Source organism: Hippocampus comes, unplaced genomic scaffold, assembly GCF_001891065.2.
Source record: "Hippocampus comes isolate QL1 unplaced genomic scaffold, H_comes_QL1_v1.1 scaffold104, whole genome shotgun sequence".
NCBI classification, from domain to species: Eukaryota; Metazoa; Chordata; class Actinopteri; order Syngnathiformes; family Syngnathidae; genus Hippocampus; species Hippocampus comes.
The window spans coordinates 192,443-217,345 of NW_017806072.1; the positions used below are offsets into that span (position 1 = coordinate 192,443).

Below are 24,903 nucleotides of genomic sequence, written 5' to 3' on the forward strand. Positions count from 1 at the left end.
TTTAGGCATGATCCAGTTTTCTCACCCAATGGAGAATGTGGTCACACTTGAAATTCAAGATGGAGAGAGCGTCAGGAAACAAGGCATCATTCTTACGCTGTATACTAACTTGTTCATACAAATACCAATTTATGCATTCAAGGTACCCACAAAGGCAACAATTCTTGCACACATGAAACATGACATAGAATCATCGCAAGAGTTTGAGTAACAGACAACAGCAGGCACTGCCACTGGTAAAATGTGACTTGACCAGGAGTAAAGTACAAAGTATGTTTCAAGATGCTTCATTTTCATTTATTGATAAAGGATATTTGAACAAGTCTCTTACTGTTGTTTTTTGAGGAGATCAATAGAATATCCAAAGAGAGATGATTGTACAAAATTTTAAACCAGGAAAAAAAAGCAGGTGTAAAGCATAACTTTTGAATGGTTGCAATATGGCAATTATGTATCCATGAAGTGTTTCTTTTGTGTATGCGTATTTTTGGGAGGACAGTTTGTGTACATGTGTACGACTACTACGTTCGGATATAAACAAACTTAATAAATATAAAAAGTCAAACAAATTTGGTCAAATAATCTTGAGCAGAGAGGAAAAGGTTAAAACGGCTGTCCAGAAGTGAACCCAGGTGTATGTGTGTTGCAAGGCAGTTCATGACAACACAAATGTACACAGACAGCTTGAAAAGACAACTGGCACAAAAACTGGTTGTCACATTCAAGACACTTGTGATACGCAAATTATAGTCGAGGCTTCCTCAAGACACAACTGGACTCCTGTTGTGCTCCACGCATCCAAGGTTATTGTTCCTTTAGCAATGCGCATATTACGGAGGCACACCCAGTCGTTCAACCACATGTCCAATGTGGTCAAACCGTAGGGTTTTTCCCACTTGTTGTCTGCTGCAAGTATGTGGGGCGTTTGATGCGGGGTTTCCTGCGCTTGGGTTTGCTCTTGGCCTTGGTGAGCTGGACCACGAAAAAGGACAGGACGACCATCGCCCCCAAGAAAGCAAACACTGGGATGGTCTGGCCCACTTCTTGATTGTAACGACCAGGCATTATTCCTGTGGACGTGGAAGGTCAAATGTCACAGGAAGCATTTTCAGATACCACTACTTCAACATCCCCGGGACTAGACTAGCATCCCATTTTTCATCATGCAATTTGAATTCAGTGAAATAAAAAAATTTCTTCAGTGTGATATAGTATTACCTATAAAGACATATAGAGTTTGTCCCTCCCACAAAAAAGGGAAAGAAAAAAAATCCACAAATATGCGACTGTGCGGGTGCCGAACCGCAAGTACGCGGAGGTCAACTGTACTATAAGCATGGCAGAAAGAAGAAGCCAGGTAATAATGAAGCAGTGCAGTCATTTCAAGAGTGTCCAGACTTTCCTTTGTAGAGATTTGGTGGTAGCCAACTCAACTTAACTCAGTGCAAACCAAGCAGCAGTTGGCACAGTTAAATATTATGGAGAAAGAAAAACAAAAACAAGCTTCAAACTGTTTATTGCTGCTCCCTGTTTACTATAAATGTATTGTCAAAAAAAAAAAAAAAAAAAAAAAGGCAATTATATGTTGCTCGCAAACGATGGCATCACTTTGAATGTCCACTAGCTTAAAGCTATCTCATGCAATGCAAAATGCTGTCAATGGGCTCAAGAATAGCATCTATGTGGCGGTGTTATAACACTCACAGGCATGTATTCTCTATGATGTGAGGAATATGACGAATATTCAGATTACTGAGTCGGTTGTGAAATTATTATTATTATTTTTTTTGTCTCTATGTTGACTGCATCATACTCCCCCCATCGGTGGCCATGACAGAAAAAAGGCTAGAAAGGGATTAATGGCACTTCAGTCAAGAAAGATGATTTTAGATAATAGTGTTTTGAATTAAGATTGTGGCCGTGGTGCAAATTCAACTCATTTAGTCAAGGCGTCACTGGATAGTTTTTCATGTCTACACTCTATGTAAACTTTTCATAATTTCTGGAGTCTGTTTTTCAGGGATTTTCTGTCCTCAAATGTCTGCTCTCTCATCATCGGAACTAAAAATCTCAGCAGGTTCTGAATGATTTTGTTTTCCACGGTAACTGCAATGCAACCCCCCCCCACCCCAAAAAAAAAACAAAAAACAAACAGTGCTCACCTCCAGGGATGTCCCATGCCCCACTCTCCCCAGGGGATAGAGGTCGAACCTGGGGACGGTAAGGCCTCACATTTGGCAGCACCACTTTGTCCAGATCCACAGAAAGCAGCTTCTGGTGCTTCCATAGGTTACTGAAAGCCAAGAAAAGGGCACACACATTCTGAGCTCAAACCTGCTCTAAACTTAAAAGTTAGCAAGTGTGCAAAATGCTGACAGTCCATTCAGGAATTCTTTATATTTGCTGAACTTGTCGGTGATATGCATTCAGCGGAACATGGACCATTATATCCATATGTTCCTACTTGGACTTGTCATATATCATCTACCATGACAAAGACACTAGCGGATCACTCAATTGTCCAACTTTACTGTTGCTGAATGATGAACGTCACTAGAGTCGAGTCAATCCCACCTGGGCGCTGTCTCATTGACGGGCTGTGGTTTAGCCCAGGAGAGATGTGGACAGGCTGGTAGGGGGCGGGGCTTTGGGTCTCCAAGATGAGCCTCCAGAACTTTTGAATAGCGATAAAGATGATTTCCTGTCAAAGGGGAAAGAGAACGACTTTATTAATCAGTGTTATTTATTTGTTTAAATCTTTTGTTGAAGCATTTGCCTTTCCTGTGAATGTCACAATTACAGTGACAAATACAGAACTAGTTGCATTTCCCCTGCTTACCCTCTAATCTCTGTGGCATCGGGCGCTCAGTCCCTGTGGGAGGTGCCGTCCTACTGTGGGAGTGGCTTAGGCTGGGAGGTGTCATACTGTAGGATGTGTACTGAAGTAAAGCGTCTAATAGCCAGAAACAGTCTGAGACGTACACAAAAATAGTCAATGGTAGATTAGCAAAGCGCGTTGTTAAAAATACATGCAAATAAAAAGGTGTAATACAAAGTCACCTTTTTGTCTGTGGCTGTCATCTATACAATTTGAATCACCGTACAGAGCAATACGTCCCCCTCCATCAGATGGTGTTTGGTACAGTCCGAGGATGGGAACCTTTTCCACCATTGCAGTCTCCTGCTTTAACACCTCTAGACCTTTGAAAACAAAACACACGTCCAAATTTGATCTTCACTGATAGGCAGCCTCATTAAAATGTGACAGCAGCACAAATATGTACCTTGGTCCTTTAGGTTCTTGGCAATTACTATTCCATCTTCTGGGAAACGAGCTATGCTGCAGCCTGAGGCATAGTACACTAGCAAGAGAGAGACAATAAGATTATTTTAGTTTTTTTTTAAGCCCCTTTGTCCCAAAAAAACTGCATAGCAGGACAGCTGGGTAGAGCGAGACACAGAAATGTGTGTGTGTTTTATTACTGTCATGATCTGCCAGAGTGAAGTCGCCCTCATACAGCCCATCACTAAAAGCCATCCCCCACACTGAAATCAGGTTATTCAGCGCCGGCACATTCGCACCCCCTGTGTCTGGCATCCACCACTGCCTGCAAGTAAAAAAAAAAAAAAAAAGACAAGGAATTGAAATTGATGGACAATACATCTTTATTTATATAGCACTTTCACAAGGGCACATGTTAGCCCTGAAGGATGTGTCTCGCAAGGCTGTTCTGAAAATAGTTTACGGGTGACGGTACATTTTGATTTCCTAAACATTCCACCTGTGACTGAACCTAACCCTTAATTCATAAATATGACTACATATTAAGGATGTCCCCGATCTATTCACGTGATTGGAAATCGGGGTCCGATCAGGTGGTTTTCAGATCATCGGGGATCGGGACTTTTTTTTTTTAATTTTCTGAAATTTTATAAGTCACATAATGATAAATAATACAAAGCTATAAAGAGCAGGAATAGCTTTTATACTTTATATAACACAATGCTACATTTACGTTTTTGGGGGAACGGCAACAGTCAGACGCACGCAAGCGTGCACGCACACACACGCATGCACACACGCACGCACAGAGGCTCTATCTGTACTGTGCTCTCCCTCCATGCTGCAGCAGAACATACATTTTGAGAGGAACAAGGAGACACAAATTATGTGAAAACACTCAGGGTAAGCCAAAAGATACTTTTAAAAGTTTGTCTTGGCTGCTATAAAGACACCTCACTCAACAGCATCAGAGTTGAGAGAGTGACAGACATGTTAGTAATTGTGACGTGTCCAAGTAATTGAAATAGAAGTTTCACGAGTGTAACTTATTTGGTGATAAGCAAGCTTGTTCCATACTGGTTGCACTTAACAAGGCCATAAATCAATACTGTTTGTCAATGAGAGAAGTCACACACAGCACCCAGGAACTCTGCAGTTGCGTGGATTTATCATTTTAATCTGCACATGCCAATAAATAATCAAGTAAATGTATTGCTTACCATTAGAGAAATCAAATGCACTCAAACAGGGGAATCCCTCATTCTGTACTTTATATGTATATGCCATTCTACAAAGAGGTACCATTTGCGTCCCCGGGAAGTAAAATGCAAAAACGCATTATACAATTACATAAAAATGCATTTTTATTTAAAATCGCATATTCATCTCTCCTTTTATTATTTATAATTTTATCTGTGGTTTTATTTTTCTTGTTTTGGTTGTAAAGTGTCCTTGAGTGTCTTGAAAGGTGCTGATAAATGAAATGTATTATTATTATTATTATTATTATTATTATTATTATAATGCATCCTGCACGCTGATGTTAGCATTCTATGTATAAATGTCATTGCTATAGCTCATGTATTGGCTTATTTTAAACCATAAACCTATGAAGAGCTACAGTACAAAAATAATGATGGAAAATAAAATATGCCTGAGGTTAACCAACGCATTTTGAGTTGTTCAATGTGTATAATCAAACTTAGATGCTACAAATAAAATTGAAAATAAAAAAATAAAATTTAATTAAATTTTAAAAAAAGGAAAAAGGGCAGGGGGAACTCAAAAAAAGCAATTAGCATTGACTTGGTGGCCAGTATAGTATAAATGTAAACATATATACTAATGTATCCACATATGTATGCACCATTTATACATGTTTATCTGTACATTTCTAAATTAATTTGAGACCACTTGTATGTACGCTCTCTTTTCTTTTAAAAGTATTGCCGAGGTATCAGTATCGGCAGACCCTTGAAACCAAACTGATTGGCGTGCCAAAAAAGTGTGATCGGGACATCCCTACTAAATACATTACTATGCTGTATTTCATGTTATATTACTATAATAGTATTTAAAAAACAATGTGCTACAGAAAATATAAGGGCAGATTCAGTATCAGGGCAAAAATAAAAAGATCATCTCGAAAAATTTACTCGAATCACTGATTAAAACATTTTGTAAAATGTGTTGACTGGTGTTGTTGACATAATTAGCAGCAATTTCAGCAAATTTGTTATTTCAGAAGTGTGTACCAAAATTCACACATTCATCGGTACCGAGTAGCAGCTCTGACTGTTGTCCATATTTTTTGACAAAAATCTGAAAACAACTCACTCAGTGTTAAAACGGCTATTTTCACCGAGAGCCATGTGCGTTCATTTTGAGGAAATACTGCACCACATTAAAACAACACTACTGCATTTTTTTCCTAATAATGAAAAAAAAAATCAATGTAACTAATTCACAATAAAAACAGCTAGGATGTTTAAAATGGCCAGAAAATCCATTGGTAAATGAGCAGCCTTTGAATGAGTCAATGCCATTCACATAAAACCGGCTTCCTCAGCATATCCCTTCAAAGCTGTGAGGTCTATTTTTAATGGTACGTAATCCGTTCAATGCCAGAAAGGCTTGGGGTGGAATATGAATGGTGCCACGAGGAGACGTAAGCAAGTCTTCGGAATCTAACAATGTGGTCCATTTTGCATCGATTCAAAAGTGTCCAAAGCGCAGCTAATCTTGTTGTAAGGCGAATGTTGTTTAATCAAACTGTCACAATACATCGGGGAAAGGCGCCGTTGTATAGTCACTGTAATATCAACCATGTTGTGGCCAGCAGTAAAGAGTAAGTGGAGAGTACCTGGTGTTTTCGTCATAGAATTTGACCTTCCTCATGACGGATGTGTTGTACCAGTCGCTGAAAATGATAAGGGAAAGCCCATTGTCAATGTCCCTCCTCAGTTTGGTGATCTCTTCTGGGAAATACTCCTCCTCGCTGTCCACCATCAGCAATGTGCCTGGGCAAAAAGTCAATGAGCCACACATTGTTTGTCTCTCCTCATTGTCTCCAGCTGTAGCAGATATTTGAAGCGGCATCGCTTTTCTATTTGTGTCAAAACCTTCCAGGTGTGTGGTCAACACCAAAGTCAGCCGATCCACAGACCCCATGACGGTGATGTGTAATAGAATCAATTAGGAAGGGGACTGAAATTCACGCACTTGCCGATAATGGTGTTGAGCATTTGTATGCCTTGTCTTACAAGTTGGGCTGGGCCTCTCTCTTTTTTTTTTTTTTTTTTAATCAACAAGTTCCTCATCGCTTACATTTTTCTGTATGCAAGCAAATTATAAATTCAATTACATTTTTCAAAACTAGTTTTGTTCTCTATTCCTGGGATTTGCTTTTTCTTTCATGCTCCCGGGACATTAACTTGCATCAACCAACAGGAATATATATTTTTTCCATTCAGATCATTTAAAAATAAGTGCTTCGTCACTGTCCTTTTTGTCAAATCAACTAAAATTGTCAATGTTCAACAATTTAACATATTAAATTAAACTACATCAAACTACACGGCTAGGCTGGTCCATGCGTAAGTGTATATTGTCAAAGACTTAACGGTGTCAACTCTGACAGCTCTCTTATGCTCGACAACATATTTGTCGTATCTCTCAGTATAAATTTTCCAAATAATGATAACTGGTTGTGCGACATGTAAATGCGCACAATGTTTAGCAATGTTCATCACGATTGACTCAATGATTGCCATACACCCGACTCCTTTATTGGCACACGGAAAACTTGTTAGTTTCTTCGTGGAAATGAAAGTCGACCAGTTACTTTTTGGAAGAGAGGCTCAAAAAAAGATGTTAAATCTTGTGCCCAAATCACCATTGGCAACACTGACTGTGCTTTTGTCAACTAACTCCTCATAGCCAGGTTAGGGGAAGCAATACATGTCGGCAGGGCAGGCTTTGAAAGAAGAAAAAAAAACAAAATCCGGACAAATCGATGAGAATTAACCAACAAAATTGATAAATCATCCATCCCTACACACAAGTAATTTATCCCAATTGCAATGATGGGGAGAAAGGTTTTCAATCACAACATAGTTACCGGGTAAGCTACGATTTTTTCTCCCGCTTTGCATTTTTCGCCAGTCCGAATGCGCCCTGGCAGTGGGGCCCCAAACCTTTTTTTTTGCATCACAGAGCGGATTAGACAAGTACATGCTTTTCGTGAACCAGCAACCATTCGATGACGGGGGTGTGGATAGGGTGAGTGGAGGATCCCTTTTAAATTGCCAGTTTTAAAGCATTGGTACTAACAACTAAGATTAAATTCATTTCAAACGATTTAAATTCATTTCAAACATTTTCATTCAACAGTACAACAAATGTAGAACAATATAAAATAACACAATGAACTACCAAAATTTGACCCCTCAGGAATAATAAATATGCCTTAAAATGCAAACCATTTTGAAGTGATGATCATACATACAGCGTTAACATCATTGATACTTCATTCATTTCCTTTATGAAACCAGGTAAAAACTCATAGAGATTAAAAATCTCTTTTCCAAGAGTGACCTGGCCATGAGGTTATGCAAATGTGCATGATCATAGGTGACTCGATTTATCGCTGCTTTCGTCCGATGGCTGCCGGCTAGTTATTAGTGGCTAAACTGCTCGCATTTTCATGCTTTTCACTTCATCGCTTGGCTGCTACTTGTAGAAATGATTCAACAGGTTTGTTGTATTGATTTGCATTTGACGACAAAACTTGCACAACGGCTTCCTCCTTCACGTCGCTCCGGAGACACGACCACAAAAGCGATGAGAAGGAAGTGCTCTTGTCAAACTAGCTTAATCTTTAAAAGATTACATTCAGTCATGGCGACCCATAAATTAGCGGCACGTTGGGTCTTTCTTACTATTACTTTGTATTTACTACTACTTCTTTCATTGAGTGGCGGATTCAGTTAACGTCTTCAACTTAAACCAAAGTTGAAAAGAAAAGCTGGACTCCGTTTGGCTGCAATCACGCACATTTCCGCCACCTCTGATGCAGTAAATATGCTTACAGCTGGTTACGTAAGATCATGATTCTCAATCTTATAATCGCCCAGTCCTACTTATATTGCCCCTCCGAAGGTCATCAGAGGTGGGAGTCATAACGCTCTGGGAAGGGAGCAGCCTTGTGGTTGGGGACTAGTGCCTAATGGCACCATGCTGCCTCTCACAGGTCAGTTGTGGTACTTCGACAGAGAGTGGTTCAGACTCTAAACTTTAGAGGACTTGGCTTGCGATCATCGGTGGAAATATCATTCTGTGTGATGTACTGGGTGAGTCATTTCATGTAAACCACACACTATAAAACACTTCATAGACTCCCTTGTATCACTGTCTTCATTGTTTATGTCTTGTGACCTGTTGTAACTGTCATATGCTTGTGCAGGAGTTTTTTTTGCCTAACTCAAATTATCCTCAAAATGAGGATAGTTCGAGCGTGTTTTTTTTTTCTCCCCCTCTCCCTCCCTTGTGATTTCTTTCTGACTTCCGGGTTGAGTGAACGCTGGCGCGTTTTGGCTGCCGCTGCTCAACCCGTATTGTTTTGTGTTTTTTGTTATTGTAAAGTGTCCTTGGGTGTCTTGAAAGGCGCTTATAAATAAAATGTATTATTATTATTATTATTATTACAGGTGTCAAAGTCAAGGCCCGAGGGCCAGATCCGGCCCGCCAGATCAGTTTATGTGGCCCCCTGAAAGAAAATTATGTGTGTCAACTTACGTTATCCTTGCGAAAAAATGCACTGAAATGTCAAATTGTGATGTGTAATAAATGACGTTGAGATTTTGCAATAATTTTGTTACCCATAAAAGTAATAATGCGATAGGTGCGATTAAACATTTTTTGTGGTTTCACTGTGATAACGGCCCTCTGAGGGAAGACCTAACTCAAAAATGGCCCGCGACAAGAATGAGTTTGACACCCCTGCGATAAAAGCAGTAAGCATGCAGTGTTTTTCAGAGGTGGATTCAGACATTTTAAATATCAGTTTAAGATGTTAAAGATTGGTAGGTATGCACCCCACTTCAGTAATTGTTGGTTCATCTTCCTCGTCTATCATGCATTCATGTTTTTGTTCAGTTGAGTACCTTTTTAATGATAGAATTTATTTCCCACAGTGCTAAACATCACCGAGAATGAGATAAAATGGAGGGCTGATCTGATCGAAGGCAGAGATCTTAATTTGAAAGTGCCAACGTACTGTATGCTGTTCATAGACAATAGTCACCTTAAGTTGAAAATGGCAGAAATTAAAAAAGATTTGCTCCTCTTCATTGACCCGTGCGTCACATATTTACAGGGTTTCATGATAATTAGTCAAGTGATTTGTGTGCAAACCTAGTAACTAACCACCTAGAAGTGGATAAACACGTGGAGTGGTGACATGCTCAAGAAGAAGGAAATATTGGGTGAAAATGAGCACACATGAAGTAATAGATGCGCCATGTCTAATGAAGTAATGAAAGGTAAAGTGTTTAATTAAATCAACTTGGATGAATCCTTTTCCCATACCATCTTAAATACACTTTCAAGTTCACATTACTATGGAACAGGGAAACATTTTAACCCTTTGAAACGGAGAGCCGGTCAGGGGCTATTTGGTCCCTTCGGTAAACGAGATTTAACAACACAAACTAAGTAACAAACTTTTTTTTTTAAGGTCTACACAACTCTGTTAAAATGCCAAGCTCTGAGGATGCATCACAACCCGCGAAATCTGACCAATGCGAGGGCATGCTACGAAATATACAAGATATGTCATCTTAAATCACATATGCAGCCGCCATCCCTCAAAACCGTCCTCCGACGGCCAACCTACCTACAAGATAATTGCAGACAATGAAAGACCGCCGTGTGCTTTTCAAATGAGTTGTAAGGCCAATGGTAACATTAACCCTTTCCTGCATAAATAAGGATAACCTGTAACCTGATAAGCTGTCCACTGTAGTAACCGTTGTCCCTGAAAGGGATAAAGGTGGAAGAAGTTTTGAGAATTACCTTGGTCTCCCTTTTTTTTTTTTTTAAACACAAAAAAAATAAAAAATTTAAACATGAGTGAGTATACTGTTTATAGCCACTGTAAGTATGTTAATCTGTATTCCTACCATATTGGCTGGCATCAAAGCAGGTGATAGGGGCGCCCAACACTTCAACAAAGTACCCCATGCTTCTCAGGTGCTGGTACATGTCACGAAAGTTCGTGTGGATGTGGTCACCATTCCTAGGAACAAGATTGAGTGGAGACAAAGCATTTTACGAGGTTGACTGAGAATTACCGGTAATCGTAGGCTATGTTCACACTGCAGTTTATTTCTGATTATTGTGCCAATACGAGCACTCATCTGATTTTTTTCATGCACTGCGAACAGTACAATTCCGATTTTTTTTTTCCAAATCCGACCCGCATGATACTTGGGAGGGAGACGACTGACAATAATTGTCTGTAAAGCTGCATTATTTTGAGTAACAGCGATAACTTAACATTTGGCATGAATTTAGTCCCATTTGAACAATGAAGCCGTTGATGTTAGTGTTAAATCACAAAAAAACTAAAATTTAAACATGAGTGAGTATACTGTTTATAGCCACTGTAAGTATGTTAATCTGTATTCCTACCATATTGGCTGGCATCAAAGCAGGTGATAGGGGCGCCCAACACTTCAACAAAGTACCCCATGCTTCTCAGGTGCTGGTACATGTCACGAAAGTTCGTGTGGATGTGGTCACCATTCCTAGGAACAAGATTGAGTGGAGACAAAGCATTTTACGAGGTTGACTGAGAATTACCGGTAATCGTAGGCTATGTTCACACTGCAGTTTATTTCTGATTATTGTGCCAATACGAGCACTCATCTGATTTTTTTCATGCACTGCGAACAGTACAATTCCGATTTTTTTTTTCCAAATCCGACCCGCATGATACTTGGGAGGGAGACGACTGACAATAATTGTCTGTAAAGCTGCATTATTTTGAGTAACAGCGATAACTTAACATTTGGCATGAATTTAGTCCCATTTGAACAATGAAGCCGTTGATGTTAGTGGTGATAGTAATTCAGCTCTGCAAATGTCTCATTTATAACGTGGGGCAATGACGTGACATCATCTTTAGTAAAAATCTCCATGACATGAGGCTTTAGTAGATGTGTCCGTGAAATGAAGAGATCAAAAAGCATTGCCTCATTTTCCCAAAATATTTCTCCCTCCTCCCGCATCACTCCTCTGTCGATATATGATGAGAAAAAGAGAAGCCCTTACACTCTGGACCATATTTACCTTTGTAAACAATGCCACGTGATGTCGTCTTTTGTGCCTGTCATTCCACGTCGTGCTTTGTGCAAATGCATGACACCACAGAGGCATTCCATTCACATTTGTTTTTGTAATGTGAACGAGCACAGAAAACAATTGGATTTCATAAAAACATTTGAATTGGGCATCGCGCCCTGCAGTGTGAACCTAGCATTATCAGTTTTGACGGAATGTTAACCTCTGGTTAAATACACACATACCAGTCAAGCGGGTCATTTTTCATGCGGAGATTATCTCGTGGAAAATAGCCAGGTGGGTACCGGAGGTTGTGGTACTGGTCCCACAACACCCTTTTACTGCGTGGAGGAGTCGGGATGATCTTAACCTTAATGGGCAGTTTCACTGTGGAGGTCAGTTCCCCTTCCACCTCCGACTGACAAAAGTGATGGGTAGATATTAGTGCAACTACATATCAGAGACACACTTTCACTATTTTTACAAATGACCATTATGACAAGACGTGTCATAGCAATGACAGAACAAGTGTGGCTCCATTTACTCACATCATTCTCTGCAGGGGATGCCACTGTCACCATTACATGGCCTTGGGCAATCCCTTCCCAGGATGCAGCTTTCTTGGCAACAGATATGGAGACAGCCAGGTAGCCGGCCCATGGCCACAACACTGGCGAGTATGAGACGGCCACATCAATATGGTCCCCATTCTGAGGAAGGTAGGGCTGCCAAATAGGCTGAATGAGAGACGGACAAATTTAGAGGCCACATCATGAAGCAAAACCAGGTCAGGTACGGTACGTTTACAAGAGCTTTGTGCAATTCGGCGCAAAGATGAACAATTTATATGGAAGATGGATTGAAAATTGTGTTCACCTTGTCTAGAATCCTGCCAGTGACACCCATCCCATTAAGAATTGTGACATTCACAATGGTGGGCATTCCTCCATAGTAGATGGGCTGAGAGCAATAAGGCCACATGTATGGACACTCAGTCAGGTCAATGTAGCTGGGAGAAAGACTGACATCAGAAAGGACACATTATTTTTTATTATTCAGGCCTTTCAGTTGGTCACCTGATGCGGCAGGCGTTACCTGGCCTGAGGTCTGTAACTGTTGAGGATCTGGTAAGCTCTGATCAGGTCCAATTTTCCATGACCCTGTTCGAACATGTTGACTCCTGGCAGCCTGCGGGCTGAGGCGATCAGAGCCTGTTTCATGGAGGCTGGGTTCACTAACTCTCGATTCAGCACAGTGCTGGAGGACAGAGCACAGGTAAACATGACTAATTTGGTGTCAAATTCTTAGCATGTAAAATCTGCTGCTGGCAGTGCCACAAGATCCCCTGACAGAAATCACATTACACCTGTCTGTCGTAGACCAACTTCACTAGCTGCCCACAACACACCACATCCTATTTGCTGGTAATGTCCTGCTCCTTACCTCAAAAAGTTTGCCGTTCTGTACCTCATCAGCCCCCTCCACATCATCAGACCCACACATTCTTTGAGGGCTTTTTCATATATTCATTCTATTCTTCTCCTAGCCCCTGCCTGTCTGATTACCATGACATTGAGAGCTATCAGCTGTTCAGCCCCCCTCCTCCACACATAACTATTGTTCACAATAGATATCGGATGATACATACTTGTTCACATATATATGTGCTGTATCAGTGATGCCATTTTCTTCCAGGAGATCTACTGGATTTTAGTTGATTGCAAACATTAAGAATGCGCATTCAAACAATACATTTCATTAGAACAACCTCCCTTTTAACCATACCTGTAAAAGATGGGCTACAAATCTAAGAATGCTAACAGCTATCTCACCGACAATGCACACTTTCTAAATGAGCATAGATCAAAAGAAGCACAAAAAAACTGAGATATTTGAACGACAGGGATCAGTTTATGATCTTCACCTAGCCAAAAGTGTAACGGCTCCAGCCACCACGGGAGAGGCAACACTGGTGCCAGACAGAGATCGGCATCCTTCCTTCATCCCTGACCCCCGAACACCAGAACCATAGGTGACAATATCGGGCTTCACTCTGCCGTAGCCCCCAGGCAGCTCCTGCACAGAGATGTGAGTCAGATTCAAGACAAGACAGCAAAACCCACTGCTCGGAATTATTATTATTGGGTTTTTTTTTTCCAGTATTGTGAATTAAAGAATAAACTTATTGTCTGTTATTGCAACACAGTGTCTGCCAGTGGATGGATAAAGGAAAAGTTACAATCCCAAGACAGAAAAGAAAATGGATGGAGCAGGGAAATACTTTCAAAGAAGATGAATTGAAAATACAGCTGATGCGGTCTATTTGGAGAGTGGCTGAGTGCAGTCTTTTCACTCTGACCTCCTCATTTAATCAAACATCAGCTTCAGAGGGAGTGTAAGAGTCTGGAGTACAAAATCTTAATTGTATCTCAGGAAAGATGTCTGCTTTGGCCGCTGACTGATTCAAGTTGTATGCGAGGTGATACTGTGTTTTGTACAAATGCCTGGGATGCGAATGAAGAATCAGAAAGTTTTTACACAATGGTTGATCAACTCCAAATCAGAGTGAAAATGTTTAAACTAAACTTCTTTCATGACACTTTTAAACTTACTGATAAATTAATTACAATATACAAACCCGATCCCAGTGAAGTTGGGACGTTGTGTTAAACATAAATAAAAACAGAACACAATGATTTGCAAAATATGTTCATCCTATATTTAATTGAGTACACCACAAAGCCAAGATATTTAATGTTTAAACTGATCAACTTGATTGCTTTAGCAAATGATGATCATTGGTATTTTATGGCTGGGACATGTGGCAAAAAAGAGGAATGCTCATCAAACACGTTGGGAACATCTCACAAGTGAGCAGGCTAACTGTCACTGGGTGACATGATTGGGTATAAAAGTAGCTTTTCTGAATAGGTTCAGTCAATCACAAGCAAAAGATGGAGCTAGGTTCGCCGCTTAGTGAACAACTGCACGAGGTAATAGTCAAACAGTTGGACAATGCTCTTCAACGTACAATTGCAAGGACTGTAGGGATTTCATCATCTGTGATGCATAATATCATCAAAAGGTTCAGAGAACCTGGAGAAATCACTGCATGTAAGCAACAAGGCCGAAAACCAACATTGAATGCTCATGACCTTCGATTCCTCAGGCTGCACTGCATCAAAAACCGACATCAATGTATAAATTATGTCACCACATGGGCGAAACAACACTTCAGAAAACCAATGTCAGTATATTGAGTTTGGCGCTTCAGTCACTAATAACTCTATTATGCAAAGCAAAAGCCATTCATCAACAACACCCAGAAACACTTCCGGCTTCTCTGGGCCCAAGCCCATCTAAGATTGACTGATGCATATTCTGTGTTCTGACGAGTCCACTATCTGAGCCGCTTTTCCTCACAAGGGTTGCGGACATGCTGAAGCCTATTCTAGCTGTCTTAGGGCGATTGGCTGTTTGCCAGCCAATTGCAGGGTACAAGGTCTGACGAGTCCATATTTCCAATTGTTTTTGGGAATTGTGGACATCGCCTCCGTTGAGTCAAAGAGGAAAAGAACCATCCACATTTTTATGGATGCAAAGTTCAAAAGCCTGCATCTTTGATGGCAAGAGGCTGTCTTAGTGCCAATAGCAAAGGTAACTTGCACATCTGTGAAGGCCTTATGAATGCTGAAAGGTACATACAGGTTTGGGAGAAACATATATGCTTGCCAGGCAACACATTTTTCATGGGTCCTCCTGCTTATTTGAGCAAGACAATGCCAAACTGCATTCTGCACGTGTTGCAACAGCGTGTCTTCTTAGCAAAAGAGTGCAGGTACTAGATTGGTCTGCCTACAGTCCAGACCTGTGTCCCATTGAAAATGTGCGGCGCATTATGAAGCGTAAAATACCCCAATGGAGACCCCGGACTGTTGAACAGCTGAAGCTGTACATCAAGCATGAATGGGAAAGAATACCACCTATAAAGCGTTTTTTGAATATTGTGATGTAACAGTGCGCTAAATACGACCCTCTCCCAGCTTTTTTGGAATGTGTTGCACTCATAAAATTTGCTAAAAACAATTCAGTTTATCAGTTTGAACATTAAATATCTTGTCTTTGTAGTGTATTCAATTCAATACAACTTTAACATTATTTGCAAATCACTGTGTATTCCCTTTTTATTTATGTTTAACACAATGTCCAAACTTCATTGGAATTTGATTTGTATTAGGGAAGTAACAGCGCTCCTGCAGAGACTTACCCAGGTAGTCATGCCTCTGGAAGAAAACCTTGCAATGTTGTCTTCAAAGTCTATGCCTCCCACTCCAATGACATCCATCTGGTCTGCCGGGTTGTTGAGAGTTCTAACAAAAGGATGCCCATGTTATTTGCAAGTCATGTGGCGGGACTGATGAGCAAACATTCCTCATTAGTGGCACGGTGCCATTATATAGCACCGTTTCGAGTATTGTGGGGTAAGTCTGTTACGTAGGATTTTATCTAAAGTGGGGTATGTTTGTTATTTAGAATTTTATCTAACATTAAAACTTTTGCTGACATTATACCCAATTTGCCACTGATTACAAAAGAACAATGTTGTTTTTCTCCACGTAAAACAGTTGTGTGTGAAGTGAAGCATGATTTCTTCAATATAGTGACTATCATACCCATACAGCGGTCCATCGTTGCCAATTGCTGAGACCATTATCACTCTATTGGCAGTGAGCTCCCATACCTGTACATCGAAAAAGATGGGGAAAACAGAAGTTACACACACACACACACGCACACGCACACGCACACGCACACACACACACACTATATTACACTGCTTTTATTTGCTACAATATTAGTCAAAAAACAAGATGAGCACTTTGAGCAGTGATTTGGAAAGGTAACAAACCCCAGATAAAATGTCAGGTTAAAATTTGACTTGGATACAGTCATTATCCATGGCCTTTATAATTTATTGAATTCATGTATGCTACCTTTATTCATCCAGGTATGGTAACTGAGAACAGATTCTCATTTTACAATGCCAACCTGGCAATCAAGCAGAAACTAAATTCAAGCAATTCAACTGAAAAATTTGATCACCACACCCAAGTCAGTACCACAGCTGCTCTAAATACATGCACACGTAGACCTCTAGTGGTGCTCAAGTGCATGCCCTTGTGCTCTGGTTGAGAAACATGCCCTTTCTGCAGGAGCCCAATTTTCTTCAATCATTCAAAAAGAAATAAATAACAACCCTCCCAAAAATGTTTTGATATATTACATCATAGGTTTATCTGAGTTTTTGTGAGAATTGTGCCACTTGCTTACCCTTCCCTCCTCCTCCTTCTCAGAGCCTTAATGACAGTTCGTACAACCCCTGACAAATTAGATCAGTTCACTAGGTTCATTTGATTTGAAGTTAAATGTTTGATGTGGAAGCATCAAGAAAAAAATACGACCACAAACATTTTTCAGTAGACTGTCAAGGAACTCTTCCGATTCAGTACAGAAAGTAGTAAATCATGATATCATAAATTACAGGGTCCGGGCCAAAACTCTCATGTCCACAGTAATGTCATGAAAATCTTCCAGGAGAAGGCACTTTACTCATGTAAAGTAGCTCAAACTCCTGCTTCCTTCACCTCCTTTGTAAATACACCACATCCCCATTTATTAGGCCGGTTGTGTTTTTGATCATTTATTTTATTTTTTAACTATTACAGAACTCTTGCCCAATCCGAAATGTTCCTGAAGCTCAACCTGAATATTTATATGAAATTATTTGGCAAATATTTATGCATAATTATCAGGTCATTAAATGGAAAAAAATACATATTTTCCCATTTCACTTGTGCATTTTCATCTGCAAAGGAAAAAAAAAAAACAACTGAAAATGTACAAAAACATTACCCCTCAAAAATCATTGCCCAATGTAGCCTTTTCTTCATGAGCGTTCCATCCATGGAGTCAATCAATTTTAATGTATATTGATAATCAGCTTTTTGTGCAGCAGCAACCACAACCTCCCAGACATTAGTGTTAGAGAGATGGACAATTTTCTATCGTGCTAAATAGTCTGTTTAAGAAGAGCCCACAAGTTATCCATATGGTTTAAGTGAGGTGGGTAAGGGGTTTATGTCATTTTCCATAATCGTGCAAGCCATGGAGTGAAGTACTGTATTGTGATGCTTTAAAAAAATAAATAAAAAGCATAATCTTGAAAGATGCAGTTTTTTTTCTGTATCACGGCTTGATGATAGTGTCATCTAAAAAATGCCATTTTCTTATGGCACAATTATTGTGAATAAAATTGGTTACGATATAACATAGTACAGTACAATATTGAACCCAATTAGCCTGGAACATTTTTAAAGGCAATTGGGTGCTTTTAAGACTTTTGAAGACCCTGCTGGAGCCCTGCCAACTTGAATATTTATACTGAGATGACATGTTCTTCAGGTGATGAACAAGTACAACGTGAGTGTCTGACCTTATCAACAAAAGGGTGATCCATGAAATCGGGGCCTCCAATGCTGAGGTTGAGAACATCAATCTTTTTCAGGATGGCATAGTTGAAAGCATCCAGGAACCATGACGTGTATGACACCTGGACAGTAAAAAGTGTGGGGGGGGGAAATCACTCACTTGTCCTTGCATTTTATGTCTCTGGAAACTTACTGCATCTACTGGATGGTTAAGGACATGTGAATAATTAGAGGTGTTAAAGTATCATCCATCCATTCATTCATTCTCTGTATTACTCATCTTCACTAAGGTGTGTTGGAGCCTCAACCAGCTGATTTTGAGTGAGATGTGAGGTGTACCCTGAACTAGTTGCCAACCAATTGCAGGACACATATAGACAGACAACCATTCCCACTCACAATCACTTCTATGGACAATTTCGAGTATTCAATTAACCTATCGATCATGTTTTTAGAATTTGGGAGCAGACCGGACTATCCAGAGAAATTGAAAGCAGGCAAAGGAAGAACAAGCAAATGCCACAAAAGAAGGCCAGAGCCTGGATTTAAACCCACAACCTCAGAACTGTGCCGATAGAGGTGGATGTGCAAACCAGTCAGCCTCTGTGCTGCCCATTATTATCGTACATACCTGGTTGTTTGTGAACACTCTGAAGATGTGCAGCTCTGAGTCAGGAGCAAAGCCCTGACACTCTCTCATACTTGCTATCACTCCAGCTACAAATGTGCCATGACCCAAGCCTGAAAAAAAATACAATAAAAAGCCTGATTCGATCTTTTTTTTCTTCCAAGTCATAACATTATTGATTCCTAATGCACAAAAAGGAAATTACATTGACAATCATAATAACATGCATTTGCACCTCTTCATCATTAACATTAGCATCATATTTTGTAAAGCTCACCATCATCCAGTGTCTTCTCATTGGTCCAGTTGGTCCTTTCCTTCACATTCTTAAAATGTGGGTGTTTCTCACTCAGACCAGTGTCAAACACTGCCACTTTCACACCAGAACCTACACACCCACATGCAGACAATGCTTATTTCAGCACCTTACATTTGGATGCTTCGCATGTTTAATTCATCCTTCTGATTCAAAACTGTTGAGGCTTACCAGTGTGTCCCATCTGCCAGAGTACATCTGCCTGCAGGATCTGGGCTACATGGCGGGGGATGGCTCGCAGGAGGCGCCGACTGGAGTGGCGGCCAGTTGAATGCCAAAAACCTGAGGCCAGCGACAGACTTGTCCTTCGAAAAGGCCGGGACGATTGCCATGACTGCCATTTTTGCATCCTGTCGCTAGTGTTACAGGGCGCAGCGGTTTCTGGTGCTGGGGAAACAAAATGCAACAATTGGGCAACAATTTAGTTCTCATGGATATAAGTGTGAATCATTATTTTATTTCTATGGAGGTATTATTTTTAACCACATGCTCAGAGTGATCATTATAGGTGAATTGTGCCTTTAAGTTATCTCGTTGCATCTACGTCCCAGTGATGTCGAGCTGAAGAGACCAGCAATGTTAAAGTCAATGTACACAATGTAGTCAAAATACTTCAGATCTACTGAGCTACATTTTATTATGAATAAATAGTTCAATAATAAATAGTTCAATAAATAAATAATGGCAATGCTAGTCTTCTGCAAATGGTGGGCCGCCCTACGCTGATGTATTTTGTCCAGTGCTGGGAACAGGGCGTTCAAGCAAGCCCCACCACCCGTACTCACCTTTTCCTCTGTGAGTGAGCAAACAGACGTTCTCTGTTTAAACCCCCAACACACACATATATTTAGACACACATTCAACATCCAAAATCTACACACCCAGACTTGGCGTGTGTTTGGTACTATTTTAACACTAACTGGATGATGCATCAACAGATTTTTTTTTTTTTTTTTTAACAGGGATTATATCGCAGGTAAACAGCTTTTGGCAAACAAATTATTCACACTACTTTTAATCAATCTTTTTCCATTAGAAGCTGATATTTTCCGAGCCAGCAGCACAGTAAGGCAGGACTTACAAGGAATGTATTTGAGCGAACGGAACACTTTGCGTTGTGGAGTGACCCTCTTGATGTAAGGGTGGTCTTCTAAGGTCAGCAGACTGCTGGGTGAAGCTTGTCGGATGTGGACCAGATCAAAGTCGCTGGGGAAGTCAGAAGCTGGGTTCTCCCTGGGAACAATGTGCCACTCCAATGCTCCGTCCTTTGCGTTCCGTAGGGCGCTGCTTATGTACAGGCTGCGTGCTTTGGCTGAGAAATACCCCGTGAATGCCACAATGTACTCTGGATGCAAAATGTGGAGAGGTTGTTTTAGGACACAGACATATGAAAATATCCATGTGGAGGTTGTCATCCCAAATTCACAATTCAAAGACGTATGTTAAGCACATCTGCTTCAAAATAAACATCAAAGTGAACTGCTTCGGTATCGCCAGCGGCAAGTTAATTGAATTATTTCCATCGTTACCTTGCCTTAAATACTGTCTGCAAAAAAATCATTGCTGACGAAAATTACAAGTCAAATCCCAGCTTTGCGAATGACAATTATTTCTTACCATGCTCCACCACCTTGGAGGAGAATTCTAGTTTGAGAGTGAGATGGGAACAGTTTGAGTTGGGAGACTCCAAGTTAGGGCTTTGACCAGGGCCAGATTTTCCCTCTGGCGATGACTCCACCCCCACCACAGGCAGGACGCCTGCAAGCAGTCCCATAAGCATGGATATCCACACTGGTAGTAGGAGCATTTTGCGTTGTGAAACTGCACAAATCATGTCTTTTGTGTATCTCTATGAAACTCTGCTGCAGTTTTCAGTTTTGAGCAGCTAAAACCTGTGTCAGCGCAATGAAATAGCATATCAGGTCCAGAGCTCCAAAAGTGAGTCCATAATGAAAATGTTCTGAGCGGCGAGAATCATTTCTTTCTGCGTTTTCTCTCCATGGTGGTAGGCAAAGATGAAGTTCAGTGACACCGCCAGAGTAGAAACACAGCTGCCATGCTGAGAAAGGAAGAGATAATTTGTCCGGAAAGTTGGAAGAATTGGAGGATGGTGGGAGAAGTGATGAAGGAAGAGTTGGCATCAATGAACGCTGTCCTTTCTTTACTTAAACCTGGAAAGAAATGAGAAAACAATAGTCAAGCTGCAGTGAAGTATGGCCAAAATACAATACTTTGGCAATTTGATAAAGCTATTAAGAGTGGGCCAGCAAAAACAGATGGGCCATTACTGAATTCATTGGTGCTGTCCCAGCTCAATCGAGCCCGAGTGTGTTTTTTAACTCAACTTTTAATGTTTACATCAATAATGAGAAGGTTAAGTGCAACTTTTGACTACATTTCTATATCACATAGAGACAATGGAGAATGAAAGAAGAAATTGTAAGAATCGGTGCTGTGCTACATACTGTATGTTCAAATTGATGGAGGGAGTGCTACTCAGCAATCTTTTTTGACATTCATTCATTGACAATTTAGGTTTGCCCAACAAAATAACCTTGTTATGTGAAGCACGCACACTACTACTACCACAACAACCTTATTTTACCTGTGACCCAGGCCCCAAATTTTCAAGCAACACAAACAGTCAGGCAGTGAAGCTTGCGCTGTTGCTGTCAGCTGCACATAAATAAATCTTACTGATGCAGTCTTGTGAAAAAACCCTCTCTTATTGTGCAGATCTCAAAAGTCTAAACAAAAATCAGGACTGTATTGTTAAAAGAAATCACATCGGTAAGAATATAATCATTCAATATACTACAGGCATCCATTTTCTGAAAAGCTTTTCCTCAGTATTCCTAAACGTTTTTATCTTCTAGGCCACTCCTCCGGATTGACATAGGTGACGCAGTAACAATTCCTGTTTAGCTGGGTGTGTCGCATTGTTTTCTATTAATTATCTCTCCAGACATTTATTAAATTGCTTACTACTTGTCTCATCCAAGTTGGATATGCTCTGCATTAACTGGATACGCTCTGCATTAACGCGGTTCCAGTGAGACCTCTTATGAAGTGTACTCAGTCACCCAAGCACTTCTAATTCCGGTCTTTCACAATGACATTACGTTAGCTTAGCAATTAGCATGGCTTCTCCAGTTTTCCCTCGTGGGCCGTGGTGTAAATATAACTTCTGTTTTTCAGTTCCATGACCACCATCTGGAGGTGAAAATTTAATCTAATGGAACCAAGTGTGTGAATGCAGTGTCACTGATTCGAAAAGAAAAGTATCTCAGGAAAGAAAGGGAGAAATGGCAGAAAGACAGTGAGGGGGGAGAGAAAAAAAGAATTGGGCACATGGAGATATGTTCAAGAACAAATGGCACCAAGTCAGAGAACCTGGAATTCCAAATATAGGTTGAAATTGAGCATTCTGCCAACATGATGTCACTGCGCCTCCTCAGTCCTGCTGGGGCGGATTCCTTAGGCAGGCAGGGGAGGGTCCCCTTGATTGGAGCCACCATAATTAACACTTTGAAGTACATACAGGAATGTGTCTAACAGGGTGGAACTCTCACAGTCCATGTCTGAACAATCAACCCATAATTAAAACTATTTAAATGCTTAAGCTGAAGTTATAAAAAAAAAAAATCTATGAAACGAGCCCGTCTTATTGTTCATGTCACTACAACTGATTTCTTTGCAGGGGAAACACGCATATGGGAAGGTTTCTTGCAAGATTCTTTGTCGCTCAATAATATTTCGTCTTTCGACAAGTCCGCTGTATCGCATGTCTTGTATGTTTATCGTAGTTTATTATTATTGTGATACGCGATTGCCGACTGCTCAGCGCTTCTCATTGGTCAAAACAGCTATCGCTGTCTTTCAGGGATCTCTGATTCGCTTGGCTGGGTAGTTATTGATAAAACAAAATACAAAATTGTAAAATAATGCAAATATTTCCAGCGTGGGGAAAAGTCACAGTAGTAAAGTTTGGGTTATCAAACGACAACATAAATCAAAGGGCCCACCGACTATTTTGGAGCGAACTGTATACAGTATATGTGGAGTTGAGACGTGTTTTCCTCATGGATCCTCAATATTAATGTCCATAATATCCAGGTTGAAGCGGACATGAGAAGGCAGGTGCATACCCTTAGTCACTGTTTTCGGAAACAAGGGGACAGGAAGCATTTTTACACCTGCAGTCGGGTGATAAGTCCTCTGCTGGAACCATGCTGGCTACAGTGAGATGAAGTAGTCCAGAGCACTCGTACCGTGACAATGATATCTGTAAAAGGAGGAATAAGACGTCTGACGATCGAGCTGGAGGAGCCGCACGGATGTTAAAGGCAGCTCCGCATTTTAAGCAGGAAAGGGACCGCCATCCAGTCACCGTTGTTTAAAGTAAGCCATTTCCTCCCAAACGCCGACCAAAACACTTCATCTTCTAGGTTAGATTACCTAAAATGTAAAATTACACTCGTCTTGCTCGGTGCGTCCAAGTTTGAGTCAGTTTCACTCAATAAGTCCATAGTTTCTTCACCTTCTCATCCTGTGGAATTTATGCAGGCTAAGATCTTTTTTCTGTGTATTGCTACACCCAGCCGCAATGCATCTGTTAGGAATATTTGCTGAAAATGTTCAAAATATGTTCAAAAACAACAGCAAGCCAGGAAAAAATAGTGAAGTGCGGTCATTGTCCCTTGACCGATGTCTTCAGGCTGATGTGTCAATCAAGCAGTCGCCACCCAATTTTTGGGCAATTCAAAATGTGCTGAAAGCTCTCACACAAAAAGAAAACAAATTGCTTCTGAGGTTGTTTTTTTTCCCCGTGCTGACATCATTTTTACATCAAGACCTATTACGTAAGTGCCAATGTCGAGCCCAATCAACGGTCCCTTTCATAAAAGCAAAAACAGCATACAAAAACACTATACTTGGGCAACAAGAAAAGCAAGATTCTGGGAAAGGATCATTTCCCTCTGGGCAGCACTAGGGCCAGCCCTGTCATAAAATACACATCAGTGGGTTGACAAGTACACATCAAAGAAGACAATGCTGCACACTCTGACACACCCACCTAGACACAAAGCCCCCATACATGCTTGCACACTGGTCAAAGCCGCTAAGCTCAACACTGTGGGTCGGGCCCATGTTATGAGAGACAACTTTCCTTGCAGTTTCCCGTCATGTTTTATTGCTCTTCAAATATCTCGGTAAGGTGCATGATTGTGAACATGTTCCAGAGTAATGCAGCTAAGACTTCATATGTGAGTTGCCTGGTGAGAAGCATATTACAAGCATGTACAATGGCATATCAAGACATGTTCACATCCATGGTGTATCGAACGTATTATACCTTTTGTAATTCCATTTCAAACTTTGTGCATTTGGAAGCACTTGAACATTTGAGTCGCGCGAATCTTCCGCTGCATAATGCTATCTGTACTGACATGAGCATCGCACTAAATTACAGAGGTGCCTCAACTTAACGGAATGAATTTGTTCTGTGACCACGCGAGTTACTCAAAACATTCACACCGTATTTCAAATCAGCTCACCCTGTTGCAATGAATAGAAATGTCATTACGGACCAGCCCCACATTGTACTCTTCTGGTGTGCACGCCTTGGACACCAAGGGGCCGTAAAAAACAGACATGACACACAAGGAGTGTAACTAAAACCGACTTGAATTGGAAAATCGGTTTTCATTGAAATTATGAGAGTGCATCGTATCGAACCAAATCTAATCATTTCACTTCAAAATATATATCAAGATACATATCAAATCATTTTTAATTGAACAGATATATTTATGTCACATTCACAGTAATGTCAAGTTTATCC

At 40.6% G+C, this 24,903-nt stretch overlaps 1 protein-coding gene across 1 annotated transcript in view; it reads right to left on the reverse strand.

Annotated features, from left to right (window-relative positions):
- Window positions 1-271: 271 nt before the first annotated feature.
- Window positions 272-24,903, reverse strand: part of mbtps1 (membrane-bound transcription factor peptidase, site 1) — a 28,438-nt gene continuing 3,806 nt past the window's right edge. The window contains exons 2-23 of the mRNA XM_019894090.1: window positions 20,676-21,229; window positions 20,140-20,403; window positions 19,230-19,445; window positions 19,020-19,130; window positions 18,746-18,855; window positions 18,120-18,236; window positions 16,300-16,367; window positions 15,894-15,996; window positions 13,551-13,702; window positions 12,722-12,883; window positions 12,503-12,647; window positions 12,175-12,363; window positions 11,872-12,044; window positions 10,976-11,091; window positions 6,147-6,303; window positions 3,484-3,608; window positions 3,285-3,362; window positions 3,061-3,201; window positions 2,840-2,971; window positions 2,575-2,701; window positions 2,163-2,293; window positions 272-1,070 (exon numbers count right to left, since the gene is read on the reverse strand). Of these exons, the coding sequence (XP_019749649.1) occupies window positions 874-1,070; window positions 2,163-2,293; window positions 2,575-2,701; window positions 2,840-2,971; window positions 3,061-3,201; window positions 3,285-3,362; window positions 3,484-3,608; window positions 6,147-6,303; window positions 10,976-11,091; window positions 11,872-12,044; window positions 12,175-12,363; window positions 12,503-12,647; window positions 12,722-12,883; window positions 13,551-13,702; window positions 15,894-15,996; window positions 16,300-16,367; window positions 18,120-18,236; window positions 18,746-18,855; window positions 19,020-19,130; window positions 19,230-19,445; window positions 20,140-20,403; window positions 20,676-20,892 (3,231 nt within the window). The 5' untranslated portion in view covers window positions 20,893-21,229 and the 3' untranslated portion in view covers window positions 272-873. The remainder of the gene's footprint in view (window positions 1,071-2,162; window positions 2,294-2,574; window positions 2,702-2,839; window positions 2,972-3,060; window positions 3,202-3,284; window positions 3,363-3,483; window positions 3,609-6,146; window positions 6,304-10,975; window positions 11,092-11,871; window positions 12,045-12,174; window positions 12,364-12,502; window positions 12,648-12,721; window positions 12,884-13,550; window positions 13,703-15,893; window positions 15,997-16,299; window positions 16,368-18,119; window positions 18,237-18,745; window positions 18,856-19,019; window positions 19,131-19,229; window positions 19,446-20,139; window positions 20,404-20,675; window positions 21,230-24,903) is intronic.